Below are 16,965 nucleotides of genomic sequence, written 5' to 3'. Positions count from 1 at the left end.
AAAATCAATGCATTACATGGTGAATTCACATGCTTATTGGTCCAAAAAGACAGAAATGAAGAGAACTGACCTCCATCTCTGGAGTTCTTTGTGGAGAGGGTGTGAGGAAAAGTATACTAAGAAAATGGTGTGGGCAGAAATTATAGTAATTTTAAGAAGACAGAGACAAGGTAAATGAAGGGGTTTTAATGGTTCATGTTAACAGAACATCTATTAATTGTCAGGCATTAAGTTAGGTGCTAGGGACATAAAAGCAAATAAGACTCAGTTCTTCCCTTAAGGAGCTCATAATTTGGTGAAAGGACACAGAGATAGAGAATGACGTATAGTGGGAACACAAAGGAGGCAGTGGTCAGATAAGTCTTTAAGGAGAAGGTGATTTTTGAGTTGAGACTCAAAAGATGAGTAGAATTATGATAAACAAGAGGGGTTAATAGGAAAGGAAAATATGGCAATAGAAAAATATGCTGGAGGGGCAAGGAGATTAACTTGGAAATTAACCCAATATGTGACAAGTGGGAGTAGTAGTTCTTCCCCTATTCCTCCTCTCACCTCCTATCCTCACAGCCAATTTTCTTTGGTATCAAATATTAGGGGTATAGCTAAACAAGTACCTTCTATGCTGAAAACAAGGACTTCAGTTCTTTCCTTCCATAAAACCACAGCTATATTTCCTGGATCATTTTGTTGACATTGGAGGTTTATGAGAAGTAAAAGTATTTGTGATCGCCTTCAAATTATTTTTAAGCTCTCTCCCCCACCCCTCTTTCAGTCTGTAGTGACTTGTTACTGACACAGTTTCTTCCCTGTGCTGAACAAGCACTAAATCAAGCTGCTTAATTACCCCTGTCTCCGTTTCACCTTCTCACAGCCTCACAGCTGAACTTATCCAGCTTTATAGCATGCCTTGCTTGGTAGGCAGAGGAATGGTCATCAGTATTGTTTTGAGAGGGTAACAAAATCCAGGATATCCCTGGAGAACTGAGCCAGGCTTGGGGCCCAGTGTTAGGCAGCATCAATCAAGTAAATAATGACATTTTCTTAAGGTTGCCCCCTTACCCACCCTGCTTGTTTCTCCAACATTTCCTTATTGTGCCCCTGAGTGGTGCCAGGGAAACACAGCAACAGCATCTGAGTTAACCTGGGCTAGAGGCCTGGGGTTCTCAGATATTACTTGGAACCATAGCAAATCAGGTAAATATAAAGGTGAGAGTTGAAATCTTCAAGTTAGTGCCTATTGAATCTGTTTTTATAGAATAGCATTTTTCTCTTTTCTTCCTTTCTTCATTATCTACCAGGTAGGCAAATTGTATTTGAGGGAGAATTTTTTTTCTTTCTCTCTGGGTCAGATTCCGACAGGCCACTTTAAAATGCCCTTTCTAATTGAAATGACAAAACACAGGAGAATTTACTCCAAAGAGAACACAGCAAGTGAAGTTGTGCCTGCTTTTTTACTTTGGTTTCCATATACTAGCGCACACTGGTGCCAATTTAAAGGCCCTGTCAATTTCTCTTTTTATCAAGTTCTCCTATTTCTACCCATAGTCTGCATTGTTCTTTTTACTTTATCAGTCTGTTAAACATATGTCACTAGGGTATTTCAGGTGTCTTCTATTATGGCTCAAAGATTGGTTGGAGAAGGGAGTTTAGCTAAATTGTGCCCCTTGCTCCTTCAAGGTGGCTGGTAGTACCCTTAACTCTTCTTTCTCCATTTGAGGATTGTGAAATGCCATTTTAGAAAAAGTAGCTGTAAGACATCTGGAAGATGTCAAAAGAGCTCAGAGAGCAGCAATATCAGAATCTCTCTTCTTGGACAATGATTCTTGTCTGGTGGTTAGGAATAGGAAATGCGTTTCATTGTGATTCACTGTATAGCTTATTTTAACATATAAAAGCAGAAAGCACATGGGTTTTAAAGTGAGGCTGACTCTAAAATAGATAATAATTCCTATCATATATAACTATTTTGAAGATGAAATAAAATAATAAAGGTAAAATACCTAGCACAGTACCTGACTGAGCTGGTGCTCAATATATGTTTGTTGAATTAACACACGAATGAATGGGGGTGATGACTGGATGAGTGATTATGTGAAAATCACGTGATTATGAGAATAAAAGGCCTTTCACCTTTTTTTTATGGTGCTCTCCTTTGGAGATCTTATGTGATTTTATCACAGAAAGCAGGTATAAAAGAATATGTATTTCACATTATGGGAAATATTAGATACACTGTGACACCATCCATTATAATTTGATGTAAATTTGACTCCTTGGGGGGGAAAAGCATGCCTTTCTTCCCAAATACAATAGTGTTGTAAAATGACCCTGACACAAAACATTTCTTAGGTCTTGGCCATAGGCCAGCGTGTGTACTCAGAGACACTCAAGAATTTTACCATAAGGCTGAGTTTGGTTGGTAGGACCTACTGTTTTGTGCTGAATCTAAGCAGACTTAGTTATTAAAGTGTCACTAGGATCCAAGGCTAGTCTCAGGACACAGAACTCCAGAAACACTACTAGAGGTAATATGTATTTGTGGGCTTGTGAGGTCTTCATAGGACTTTCTTAATCCTATGCTTAAAAGATTGGTCAATGAGTTAGTGATAAAGCATAGAAGAGAGTCTTTGTGTCTTGGTTCTAGTTCATTGCTCTTTCTAGGTACTTCTCTTTTGGGGATAAAGTCTGAAATTATTAATGTGGCCTAATAAGACCCTACCCCTCTTTCGCCTCTTCTCATGCCGCTCTATGCTCACTCAACAGTCACGCCATGTTGGCCTTTTCTAAGTTCATCGAAAAACGTTACCTTCTTTCCTGCCTCAGAGCCATAATAATTGATGTGTCTTCTTTTTGGAGTGTTCTTTATCAACCTTTCCACATGGATAGTTGGTAAAGCATTACTTCCTTAGAGAAGCTACTCTGATCCTTGTAGTCCTTCAGACTACATTAAATACCTTTGTCAGACAGTCACTTGACATTCTATATTTTTCTTTCTCAGCACTTGTTCTAACTGTAATTCCTAGTTACTACCTAAGCATTTATTTAATACCTCCATTAAGGCAGGGACTATTTCTGAGTTGCTTGTTGTTGTACCTCCATTGTTTAGCACAGTGTTTAGTTAATAGTACACATTTAATAAAGATTTGCCATTGAAAATTTCATCTGTACTGGAAATGTGCTTGAAAAGTACCAAGGTTGGTTCATATATCCATTTCTACTTTAAATGATAATGCTGGAACGAGAGCTAGAGAATTCTTATTCTAGCTCCAGTACTAACTATACGATCTTGGGCGTGCTACTTCTGTTCTCTAGACCTCAGCTCATCAGTGTAATGAAGAGGTCAGACGAGACTAAATGATCTGTTAAGCCCCTTTCAATTCCAGGTACTAAGTATGTTATTGTTCAGCTTACCAAAATTTTAATGCTGGCTACTTTATTAAAACTGAACTAATAATAAAGGTAGGATATTTTTTAGCCATAAAATAGTAAAAGCATTTCTTAAAGTGCTCCTGTAAAATATGAGTGATTTTATAATTTTGAAAAATATTTAACAAGGCTCATTTTTACATGTATGCACTGCATGTCTTTATATATATTTTGGATAAAGAGACAATTCAATATCCCAAACAACCACTGAACATTTTTCAAAATTGAAATGGAAAAACCTATACTTACAAAAACAGTCTTCACCAAAGTTTAAATGTTTATAGGACTTTGGCTAAGCCTGTTATAAGCTTTACTGCATTGTTGATTTTTTAAACCTCAATGTTGTTTGGAAATTAATATTCATTATTATCGTCATTATGACTATGAACTGTGTCCTGAGAATCTTACATGGAATGACATTTTTGTAAACGCTTATGTAATAGTTAATCAGAGTTTAACCTTTTTCCTTCCTAAACCATTAGTTTGCAAAGGAGTTTTCTAACTTAAAGCTATTTATTTGAATAACTAGTATTTTATGTTCTTTCAGAAAAGGATGCAGTAGCATTTAGGGAAACTTTATAAGTAACTAGGCTGAGAAGAAAAATTAGTACTACAGTTTGTGTTAGAAAAGTGTAAGATGGGTTAGTGAAGCTAGCAGTTATTGAGGAGCTATCTAGTCAACATTCTAAAAATGACTTCAAGGAATAATTTCTTGTAAAACAGTATAATTTAATTTGCACTGAATTTATTTTCCTTTTATTTCTTAAAACTCAACACCATAAAATTATTCATTACATTTACAATAAATATAATCATATACCACTGCTGTTGCCTCATTTATAGAGAGAATATCTCTCCTCCCTAACATCCAGGGATTTTATATATAGCACATTAATTCAGAAAATATTGATTGGTTATCTCTTATTTGCAAATCACTATTGTTGATGCTAGGCATTCAAAAATAATTAGGTTGATCATGACTTCAGTAAGCTTACAGTCTATCAAGCATGATAAGACGTGTGCATAACTAAACACAAAGTTAAAAAAAGTGATAAGCATTGCAGGAAAGGTGAAAATCAAGTGTTAAGGATCTTTATCTTACATCTCCTCCAGAGCGATATGCTTGTTCCAAGACTTTGAATCCTCCTCAGCTCCTAATACAGAGCCTGGCATATGGAACATATTCAATTAATGTTCGCTTAGAAGATGAGCTATTTGTGAAATTGTTCTGTAAACCTATGCCTATTCAATGAATGGCATTCTTTTCTCCAAGTCAGATCTAAAGTCTTCAATCTGAAAAGCTCTATACTTCTATCTAAACTAATATATTTTGTTAGACAGAATGTGAAAATTTTTATTTTCATGAGCACTTTCTATCTTTACATTGGACTCTAATTTCTGATTTCTATTTCAAGGCTCATTCTACTAAATCTTATCTGATATTCTACTGTCCAGTTTACCCAGGTCTGTGAGTTTTACAGGCTGTGGCTATGCTTCTTCCTGCCTCTAACATATCAGTAACCAGAAGGCACAAGGAATTCCAAGGAACCAACAGTTCTAAGGCACCTTGCCTTTCTTAGGTACAAGCCTTTAGAATGGGATGTAAAATAGATGATTGTCGAACTTTAGAGAAAGCAATGAACGCTACTCTGTTTCTCCAAGGCAACTGTATTGTTCAATTATTTTGAAGGATTTCTGAATTTAGTCAGCCTTTTAAAAAATAGATTTGTGTCCAAAGATTTGTTTTTCTGCTTTTCTTCACTAGTTGAAGTTCCTTGAAGGACTCAAGATTGAGTAAAATTGACTTTCTTCTGATCTTGTGAATCATGAGGTAAAATGAAGGCATAAATGATGTCTAAGGACTCTTGCCTCTCGAAGATTTCGTGACTCTTTAATACTCAATAGTAAGGCATATTGGTCATGATACCAGCCACCATATAGCCAGTACTTTTCCCCTCCATTCAGTGTAGAACTTTTCTTCACTGGCTCAGCATCCACCCCCCACCACCGCGCCCCACGCCCTGCCCCCTTTGAAGACACCTGGCTGAATTTTAAAGGAAAAAGATATAAAAGGAAACAAGGAAAAAGGAAACACGATAGTCCTTTCTTTCCCCCGAAGTTCTAGCAGTTTGGCTGACTCTTACTTGTGAATTTTTCTTGCCACTGAGTCACTGCACATACAGAATTATGAAACTTTAATTTCTTTAGAGGCTTGTTATATTAGAAAAATTGTTCCAAAGAAAGCAACAATCATGACATAGGCACATCTGGCTCTTGCAAATTATTCTTTATTAAGCTTTCATTTAATTACATGTGCTGAAAGGTCTGTTTTTGATTACTGTAATTTTTTTTATTTGTCCATCTGAATGATAGTAATGCTGGAAATTACATACAAACCACCTGTTTTTTCTCCCCTACTAATATGGCAAAGTTTGAGCTATTTTCTCTGTGGTTAATGAACTAGGAAGCTTTCTATTTATTATGATAGAAATATGACTATCAAGGTAGTCATAATCTTGATGGCTTAATTCTTGATGATAAAAAGAAAAGAAGATATTTGAATGGCATTTTCAAGCATGAAATTGTGTTAAAATTGAGGTATCTGAATTCTGGTTAGCCATAGCAGATTAACACATTCATTTATCACCAATTTCACCCCAAAGCTAATAAATCTACAGTTAAGGATTTCACATCCTGTGCTAGGAAAAAGAAGCTTGATTTTTTTCCCCGACAAATCTGGCTATATTCTCTTTTGGATTATGTTATATGCTGCATAGAAATAAGACCCTGAGGAAGGAGGGACTGCCTTTGGGCCTCAGGTGTCTTGAGGGCAGCACTCTTATCATCCAGAAGGGTCAGCATCCCCAGAGAAATTTAGTCAGTATTGGATTAGAATGATGTTCTTCCAGAAATGCCTAGGAAAGTTTAGATCAGTTGCTTAGTTTATGAATATTAAAATTACATGAATGGACATACCGACTTTTAAAGCACTTTTATGAAGATTTTAGGTACTAGGAAGAATATTTGAGACCATTCAGTCAAATTCCTTTTTGTATGATTGAAGACATTGAGTCCTAGAGCAATTCAGTCCTTTGTTTAGGGTCATAAACTTATTTCTAGAAGGACCAGGAACAGAATAATGACTCCCATATCATTGCTCTTTCTTTCTGTTATACTGTTTATTCTCTTTTATTTTCCTCTTTAAAAATAGTGAAAGAGAAATTGCAAGGCTGTCAGAGAAACAATTATCTAACAATACGGTAAGTTTTTTTTGAAACTCCATTTCAGCTGCATTTAAAGAGATGATGTTTGTCTTCCCTCTTTTGCAGCAGCTCTATGCCGCTCAGCTGGCCAGCATGCAGGTGTCACCTGGAGCAAAGATGCCATCAACTCCACAGCCACCAAACACAGCAGGGGCAGTCTCACCTACTGGGATAAAAAATGAAAAGAGAGGGACCAGCCCTGTAACTCAAGTTAAGGTATTTGCTTTGCAGGATTATGGAAACAGTTTGGAAAACAGCTTCACAAGAAAGGTAGTGAACCAAGCTGTGTTGGGAATAAACGGCAGGAAACAAGACAGCCTAAAGGAACCCCCAAATGCTCCTCTTTATTGTAAATTTCATGATTGAGCACTGAGAAACAGGTGTTTCCCTTTTGATAACAATAGTGCCATATTGTGAGATCTTCACTTATATCTGCACACTTACTTCTCAAGAGTTTTTCCCCTTTGGATTCTGGCGTTTATTTTTTAATGTTCATTGGCATCAATGGCCATGGTTTTATTACCAGTCTTTGTCATAGTCTTGTGACACTTCTCTCTAACTTCCTTAAACAGGTGGGGAGCCAACTTACAGTGCTAGAGGTGGAGGATCTCAAAACTTTAGATTGACAAAATAGAACCCAGTGCTGGACTTTATATGGTTTGTTGATAAAGGTCTCTCTCATTCAAAAATAGTTATAAATGTGGGCTCTGAGGAATGAGTTGTGTCATAACCTAATCATGCTTTGATGCCATATATAGTTGTGATAGGATAAACAGGATTGCCCAAGTTATGACTGAAACATTAACAGATCCTTTCCTCACTGATTTTCAGTGTCTTAAAATGGGGTAGCCAGGAGGTGCTTGGTGACAGAGGGGAATTGATGATCCAGTCTAACTTTGTGCTGCAGCTGGTTCTTATAGGTTTTTGTGATTGCCTTTGCTTGCTGTATTGAATTCACAAATTCAGACAGCTCAAAGAAACAATTGTTTTGTATCACTGACTTACCTACTTTGCAGGATATGTTAAGCACAGATGTATTATTGTCATGTGCCCAAAGTACTGCACTTGGAGAAATTTTGCAATTATTTTTAACTCATTACATGGGAAACATCTAAGGCCAACAAAACAGCATTGAAGGCCACAAAATTACTGAAATTGTTTTATTTTCTAAAACTTGCAGATAGGGACTTTGAGATTTCAGAAAAGCCCTTAAAAAATATGGATCCCAAATACCAAAGATAAAAAAAGTAAACATAATTAGGACAGATAGTTCTACCAGTGCCCACCCAAAGGAATTAATTTAATGCCACCCATGCCTTTAGATTCTCCAAAGAAGTAGATGAACATTTATGCTTTGTTGTTAGAAATATTGAGATATGACAATAGGCGGTTTACATTTAATAAGATAGTATTAACTGATGGAAACAGACTATTTATTTTGTGTTCCAAGAGTTTCTTTTTGTGAATAAGAGAACACTACCACTCAAACCAAGGCACTTTGTTTAATTATAGTTGTTGGAGTATAAGCATATCAAACATCAGTGACTTGAGGTATTGAGTATTAGATATTTTAACATGAAAAAGTCATTTTATAAGTGGGTTGGCCAAATGGAACTACACCAAACCAAGCCTTTACTGGATGAGTAAAATGTTCCCTGGTTAGATTCAAGTTTATATTTGCTTTTACCATTCCAGCTTTGTGGGCCAACTGAATTTTATTACTCACTTGACCACATGCAAATTCTTAGGGAGTTCTCTATATAATTTGACTTGACTATACTTTATGTTAATAACAAAGGAGGCATTTATTATACTTATTAGATTGTTTATTGTATGTGTGAGTAAAAATATATAGACCAAGACATAAAGCAAATGTTTTAAATTTTTAAAATAGCTCCTACCTATTATTACAGAAGTTCTGAAAATAATCTTATATTTTGCAATTGAAAGAATTATGGTCACTAAAATATTTCATGTTTCTCTCTGTAGTCATTCTTTCCCTCTGTATATAACACGACTACGTGACATAGGGCATTGTTAGCCGAAGGTAACAAAAATAAAAATAGATGGTCTTCCTTTCCTTTTTTCCCCCAGAATTTTTATTTGCTATAGTTGTCAACATCAGCAGTCAGGATGTTTCTGTTCAAATGTCAGTCCTGTTGCTTTTACTAGATGTGTCACCTTGGGCAAGTTACTTCTTTCAGCCTTAGTTTTTGCCTCTGTAAAATGGAAGTTAATATTTTTACGGGTCTTAAATGAGATAATACATGTTCTAGGATATAGTGACTATTCCATAAATGTTAGTATAGCGATGACCTTGATGATAATCTGATGCTAATAAAGAAGATGGTGGTGGGTGGTAGTAGTGGTTGTAACTGACATATCTGGTTGTATACCGAGAGAGATCCTAAAAGAAACCTAGAAGATTTCCATTTTAAACCATTATGGAGGAACAGGGATTTACTTACTCTCCAAACTTAAACAAGTAAAACTCAAGACACAATATATAAAACAGTAGTTTCAGACATGTCCAATAGGAGTACAGGACAGTGACCCCTGATAGAAGAGAAACAAGTGAGGCAAGCACCACAGTTGTTCCAGCTTACTGTCTAGAGAGAATTTCCAGGCAATGGTGCAGGGGCGGGGGGGTTGTGGGGGTTGACGTGTAGCCACATGCAGCTTGGAAGGCTTCCCGAGTAGAAAGACAAGAGTTCAGAGTTTAAGGATGCCAAGTAGATGGAACTTGTGAGGTAGAGTACCAGAGGAGGGAGCTGTATAGAGAGAGAGAGCACTGGAAATCTGCAGAAGGTTCCCCTGTATTTAGCTGAGTACTGATCAGCATATGCATGTGAGGAAACTACCTGAGGCCAGGGAAAAAGACCAGATGTAGCAGACAAAACCATTGCAAGGTTCACAAAGAACTGAGAATGATTTGTGTTCCCACTGGCCAGATTGGAAAGATCACTTGACACATGGGCACCAAGTAGAGTCCCCAGCAGGGTATTACCTCACTAGTGGGGCCAGATTATCCCTAGATTAATGACTGCTCTGGACCTGCCTAACAAAGCTTAAAAGTAAGCCTAGTAAGGCTTTCCGTGTCTCAGAACAAAGTCCACAATTATTTAGAGGAATATACAAACTATGAAACCCAACACTGTAAAATTCACAATGTGGAGCATGTATTCAATAATTACTAGGCTTCCATAGAAGCAAGAAAATATGAACAATGATGAAAAGAATAATCAATCATTCGAAACAAACCCCAAAATAACACAGATGATAGAATTAGTAGATAAGACAGTAAAAATAGCTCTTATAAGGGACTTCCAACTATAGCCAAGTGAAGAAGTAAGCATATCTGCTCCTGTGCACCCACAAAGTTTCTCTTGGGCCAGGACAGGCTGTGAGGACCAACGACAGGCCTGCCATTGTGGAAAGGGACTGACTTGACTGGGAGTTAATAGGTGCTTCCCATGCTCAGTGGCATTGTTGGTGGAAATGGCAGTTATTGAATTATAAGAATAAATAATGAATTAGAATATACAGTCATACCTTTTTTATTTATTTATTTTTTATAAATTTATTTATTTTTATTTTTGGCTGTGTTGGGTCTTTGTTGCTGTGCACGGGCTTTCTCTAGTTGTGGAGAGTGGGGGCTACTCTTCGTTGCGGTGCGTGGGCTTCTCATTGCGGTGGCTTCTCTTGTTGCAGAGCACAGGCTCTAGGCACGTGGGTTTCAGTAGTTGTGGCGCACGGGCTCAGTAGTCATGGCTCGCGGGCTCTAGAGCACAGGCTCAGTAGTTGTGGCGCACAGGCTTAGTTGCTCCGCGGCATGTGGGATCTTCCCGGACCAGGGCTCGAACCCGTGTCCCCTGCATTGGCAGGCAGATTCTTAACCACTGTGCCACCAGGGAAGTCCCATAACCTTTTTATTGAGCTTCATTTTATTGTGCTTCACAGCTATTGCACTTGTTACAAAGTGAAGGTTTGTGGCAACCCTGCATAGTCAGATGATGGTTAGCATTTTTTTAGCATTAAAGTATTTTTTAATTAAGGTATATACATTGTTTTTTTAGACATAATGCTATTGCACACTTAATAGACTACAGTAGTGTATAAACATAACTTTTATATGCACTGGGAAACCAAAAATTCATGTGACTAGCTTTATTGTGATATTTGATTTACTGCAATGGTCTGGAACCAAACCCATAATATATCTGAAGTTTGCCTATATTCAAAACTGAGTAAAACCAGGTGTTATAAACTCCATATATTCAAGAATGTAGAGGAAAACATGAACATTATAGGACAAGACATGGAAAACTTATATTGAATGTCTGGAGATGAAAAATACAGTGTTTGAGATGAAAAGTACTCTGGATTAGTACTGATTTGGAATAGCAACAGATTAGATATTATAGAAGAAAAGACTAGTGAACTTGATGACATAACAATGAAACTGTCCAAAATGAAATACATAGAAAAAAGACGATCAGTGCTGTGGAACATCAAATGGCCTCATATATGCAAGTGGAGCCCCAGGAGGAGAAGGAAGGGACAGAAAAATATATTTGAAGAAGTAATGGCTAAAAATTTTCCAAATTTGAGGAAAACTCTGAACTCAGGTATCTTATGAAGCTTGGTAAACCCCAAGTAAAAGAAATGTGGAGAAAACTAACTAAATACCTAGCTTATAAATCACTATTATTTAGATAGGAGTAAAGGAACTAACTAGTCTAATATCCTTTGAGTTCAGAGCAAAGGCAAGTAAATTGTAATTAAGCACATCAGATAATTTCGACATTTGTAATGGATACAACTATGTTTCCTGAGAACTTATCCTATATCTGGATAGAGATAAAAGTGCATTGCACCATAGATGTGCCAGATTACTTATTTCCTACCAAGACAAACAAACAAACAAAACAACAGAATAAAGCTAGGGTATCCCTACATTATCAAATGACTTATTTTAGCTGATAGTTTAGTAGAAAAAGAGCCTGGGATTTGGAGCCCAATAAACTATAATTCAAATTTTGTCCCTCCATGTATGACTTTGGACAGTCATTTTATCACTCTGACTGCTTCTTTCTTTGTAAATTTAGAATACTACTGCCCAGCCTCATAGAGTTATTGGTAGTTAAATGAGCTAATATTTGTGAAAATGTCTAGCACGGTGTTAGTACATAAAGGCTCCTCTGTGCGTGTTATTTTCGTTTTCTCTTTCTAATCCTCCTTCCTGAGTACTGTTTTCTGGCATCCCTTTTTGTTCCCTCTTAAACAGTGACCATTAGTACTGGAAGAGACCTTAGAGATCAGCTAGGATCAGACCCTTTTTTCTACAGATGAAGAAATTGAGCCCAGAGAGGTCACATGTTTGCCACAGGGGAGAAAGTTCAGTTTCCAAGCTCTACTGTGTGTTTTAAACAATAACTAAAAGCAAGTTCTCTGTGTCTTCTCAGAAGCAAAACAGGAGTTAACATTTGCTGACAATTTTATTTTAAACACAATAATGCAGATCTTAAAACTGAACATTTAAACGAATATGCTCATATTACAATTAAATTTCTAGAATGATGGAAGTGTTGTTAAGGGTGTTTTATGGCAGGATAAATGAAACAAAATAAAGGTGAGGAGCTTAGCTTTCAAGCTCCTGCTAAAACCAGAGTTACAAGCCAGGTATTTGAATACTGTGCTCAGTATAGAAAAACAGGCATCTTAAAATAGACATTCTGTAAATATATGTAGCAAAGAATATAAAGAGACATCACTTTAGACATGAAAAATAAATTGTATATAGCATGGTATGTAAAACATAATTACAATGTGTGCTTGCTCTTTGCAAAAATTAATTTTAAACATAAATAGAGACCAGAATATAGACCATGAAGAGTGCCCACACCCAGAAAGCCACATAGAAGCTATGCTGTGGCATGCGGCTCCCTGGGCAAAGGCCCAGAAGAGCAGAGGAAGGCTTTGTGTTTCCATTTTTAAAGTACTTGCTATTGTTTGATTTAAAATATATATTAAAAAATTAGTGGCAGAGCCTATTTATAGTTCCAGGAACTTTTCAGAGAGAATAACACAAAAGCACTACAGAGCTGCTGAAATTTTAAATAATTCTTTGTAAATGCCCTAGGTTAATTTAGATCCCTGAAAACACATTAGGAAATTAAGCTGTAATGTGAGCTAATTCAGATTTTAATTTGGCAAAAAGAATGATCCAACTACACAGTTAATGTAAATAGAAACATAACACAGGGAAATTAATGAGGTTTCCTTCTGATGAATCTTCAAGGAGGTAGATCATTAGCTTCTTTTGTTATTATTGTAGGAGAATGTGGCATTGTCTCTGAGGTATAGAATAACTGTGGCTAACTAAGTGATAATGTGCTTCATTTTTTAAAAAATAATTATTTATGGTAAACTCTTGTAGGATGAAGCAGCAGCACAGCCGCTGAATCTCTCATCCCGACCCAAGACAGCTGAGCCTGTAAAGTCCCCAACATCTCCCACCCAAAGCCTCTTTCCAGCCAGCAAAACCAGCCCTGTCAATCTGCCTAACAAAAGCAGCATCCCCAGCCCCATTGGAGGAAGCTTGGGAAGAGGATCCTCTTTAGGTAAATGGAAAGGTCAACACCAGGAAGAGACTTACGAATTAGGTAAAAGAAAGCAAAACATGTTCACTGATGACTGATTCTTGTTTCCAACGTGTTCCTTAGTCCAAGAAAAAAAAAAGTGAAAGTAAATAAAGTAAAAGTAAAATATTTTCTACTGAAACATAACCCAGTTATGGTGTCTTGGGTGACTAGCACTTTTAGAAAAGGTTATAATATAAATCCTGCTGGGATGGGTTCTTCAGATAATGATGAGTTAGATCCAACACTCAGAGACCTAGAAATTTCTGTGTTTGGTCAGTGCTTTGCCGCTGAAGCAACTCTAGGCAGATTAAGAGTGAACGTGAACCCTCCAAGGGCCTAAAGGAACCTGGCCTAAAAGCTACCTGCCAAAAGTCCAAAATTTATTTGACATGTTATATTTTCTTTGTAAAATGTTTGTGAATTTTACGTCTTATCCCATATAGTTTTGCATTGAAGCAAATATGAATGACACACTTTATTGACATCATATGAAATAAAGTTGATGTCTAGTAAGATATGTCATAGTGATCCTCTGCCTCCTTGCATTCTCTGATGTATTGCCAGGTATCTCTAGGAATATTCATACCCAGGTATGAGAAGTATAGAGAAAAAAATGGGATTTGGCATCAGGCAGACTTGGACTGAGAGAGAGCCTTTACTTACTAGCTATGTGACCCTGTAAAAATTATTTAATATTTTTGAACTCAGTTTCCTAATCTCTGGAAGGGAAATATTATTACCTAGCTCATAGGTTGTTATGAGAATTAAAAGAGAAAAATATATATAAAGTGCCTAACATGGTATCTGGCACCCAGAAGGCATGCAATTTAAAAAGGCTGGACAACCGAATAGCAGCACATTTACATATACATGTGGAATGAAACAGTAATCACGAAAGCACGTAGTAGCAGAGAGCCAAATAAATATGAACATTATTGTTACTATGCTCTATAAGTCTCTTAATTTTCAAATAAAGACACAAAATTTCAAAGGGATTAGGGACTAGAACTAGCATTTCTCCACCATATTACCTTCCTTGTGTTGTTGAATCCTATAGCCTGAATTGCTTCCTGTAATAAATAAGATAATGTGTAAGTGTAGCCATTTACAATTTAAAAAAACATTTTGCCTATCTTATCTCATTTGATTTTTCACAATAAGCCAATGAGTTAGGTAGTATATTATTATTACTCTCATTGTATAATAAATTGTGGTCTTACAGTTAAAATGACTTGCCCACAGCCATGTAGGTATTAATTAGCAGAGTCAAAACTAGAATCCAGGTCCTCTGACATATAACTCAGTGCTCTTTTTATAAACTCACAGTTGGAATATATGCTGAGCTATGCTGAATCTAAGTGAATCTTCTGATGATGAGATGTAAATCTTCCTCATTGAAATTGGGGACATTAGGATCCATACAGCAGCCTATTCTCTTTTTGAGTTAGGATGCCTCTTTCAGGGGCCCAGAGGTTTTCACTCCAAGTCAGTGGGATTGCTGTGGGAAAGAGAAATGAATCATTTCCAGCATGTGAATATGATTGCTGAATTGTTGGAAGTCGTAAGATGAGGGGAAAAAAAAGCCAACATGAGGATAAATAATAGGCTTGATCTTGAAATGGCCCTCCTATAATCCACTTCTGAATTTTGTTTGGAAAGCATTTGGTTTCTGTACTGAGCATTGTGAGGGACAAAGACGACTGTTTCACAGGCCCTGCTCTTATGGAGTTTATACCTCAGCAGAGCGTATTCTTTAGATCGTGAGCTAGAAATGAGCTGAAGTAATAGCCCTCTTGTCCAGACAATACTGGATAGAATTTTTTTTGTTTAATCAGAAAAGCTTCAGAGCAAAAGATATGGGTTTTCTATATCCTAAAAAGTGGCTGTTTAACTTTCTAAAACTTTTCCATAGATAGTGTTGGTGATATTTTCTAAACTCAAGTACATGCACACATGCACTGCACACACATAGACGTGTGATGTGAGCTTGATTGTAGTCTGGTTTCCTCTGTCCCTTCTGTCTCTGTGAGGTGTGTGCACACACACACAGATATACACACATACATACACACACACACATACATGTGCTATGAAATGCTCATACCAGGATACACGCAAGCTGATCACATTAAACTTTATCACAGCAGCTGAAATCTATCAGTCAGCAAGCAATTGCCTTCTTTTTGCCTAAAATTGGAAAGCCTCATCTAAAGTATTAATTTTAACCTACAGTAAAATGCAAGATATGGACGAAAATTAGTTTAATTTTGAATTTTGTCCTTCTGTGTTGCATGGAATATAATGAAAGTAAATGTTTTCACTTTATTTGAAGCTGTATACTTATGTGAAATCCATTCCCACACATACAGCCTCACTATCACGAAGACAGGGAACTGAGAGCAGTGGGTGTTCGGGTTGGGGGTAGGAAATGGGTTGTCATTCTCTTGGTAAATAACTGAGGCAGCATGATGAGTAGAATGCTTCATTAACCAGCCAGTGATTGGGGAACAGAGAGTGCGGTATGTTCCTTCCCACCCCTTCTCTCCTGCAGTGGACATATGAACACACAGATACAGATATCTGCTAAAGGACACATGTAGCCTCACAGATTTTTTTTGGCTGGACCAGAAACAACTTTGCTGCATTAGCACACCAGATATAATGGTCAGCCTGCACAGATGTCTCTGCACCCGTCCCCAGCCCTTTCTTCACCACCACTGTCCCACTAATTGTTAGATATAGCCAGAATAGACATATATATATGTATATATGTATGTATGTATATGAATCTAGGAACCTTCATCTGTGAGGAGTTGTGTTGACAGAACCCAGATAAACTGAAACGCTGGTCCTCCGAGGGCTAAAAAAACCCCAGCACAGCTCGGTTACCCTGGATTTCTGTGCTGTATTGCAGTTTTCTTAACAGCAAATGTGTCTCTTCCTTCTTCGGAGAACGTGGTATTATACAGGGGAGTGGGTAATAGCAGTATTTTTTAAGAGTCTAACCTTACAAGCCTCTAATAATGCATCCTGTATATGCAGATATCCTGTCCAGTCTCAACTCCCCTGCCCTGTTTGGGGATCAGGATACAGTGATGAAAGCTATTCAGGAGGCTCGGAAGATGCGAGAACAGATCCAGCGGGAGCAACAGCAGCAACAGCCGCATGGTGTTGATGGGAAACTGTCCGCCATGAATAACATGGGGCTGAACAACTGCAGGAATGAAAAGGTAAAGCTTGCTTCCCTCCTTCTCTGGCTCTGCTAGACCCATTGACTCATTTTTAACTGGCTCTTTCCAGGCTCCCAAGCACCAACCTGCAGCCAAAGATTTGGGGTCCTAGCTTGAGGGCTTTCTTGCATCACATTTAATCATTAGTGCTGATTAACAAATACACCCTTTCCCACTTAGTGTGGGTTGCCTCCCAGGTACCCAGCCAGGCACCCAACCTACCTGCCTATTGGTGTTTATCTGTCCCATTCCAAAAGATTTAGAAATATCTTATAATAAAGGGGATGTATGAGGTTACAAGACTGTCAGAATATTAAAAAAGGAAGAAGCATATATGCTCACAATGAAGGCTAATACATTACCATGACTCATCATTGAATTTATTACTAAGCTTCCTATCTG

At 37.3% G+C, this 16,965-nt stretch overlaps 1 protein-coding gene across 18 annotated transcripts in view; it reads left to right on the top strand.

Annotated features, from left to right (window-relative positions):
* The window catches only part of SOX6 (SRY-box transcription factor 6), a 537,504-nt gene that overhangs the window by 441,252 nt on the left and 79,287 nt on the right, over nt 1-16,965 (top strand). For 13 of the 18 annotated variants that reach the window (XM_061201489.1, XM_061201492.1, XM_061201488.1 and 10 more), the window contains 3 exons: nt 6,756-6,905; nt 13,129-13,354; nt 16,376-16,563. In XM_061201489.1, coding sequence (XP_061057472.1) covers nt 6,756-6,905; nt 13,129-13,354; nt 16,376-16,563 — 564 coding nt within the window. The remainder of the gene's footprint in view (nt 1-6,755; nt 6,906-13,128; nt 13,355-16,375; nt 16,564-16,965) is intronic. The other 5 variants (XM_061201497.1, XM_061201493.1, XM_061201486.1 and 2 more) reach the window with 1 other exon arrangement.

This window comes from Eubalaena glacialis, chromosome 10, assembly GCF_028564815.1.
Source record: "Eubalaena glacialis isolate mEubGla1 chromosome 10, mEubGla1.1.hap2.+ XY, whole genome shotgun sequence".
Taxonomy (NCBI): Eukaryota; Metazoa; Chordata; class Mammalia; order Artiodactyla; family Balaenidae; genus Eubalaena; species Eubalaena glacialis.
This window is presented reverse-complemented; position numbering and strand designations above follow the sequence as displayed.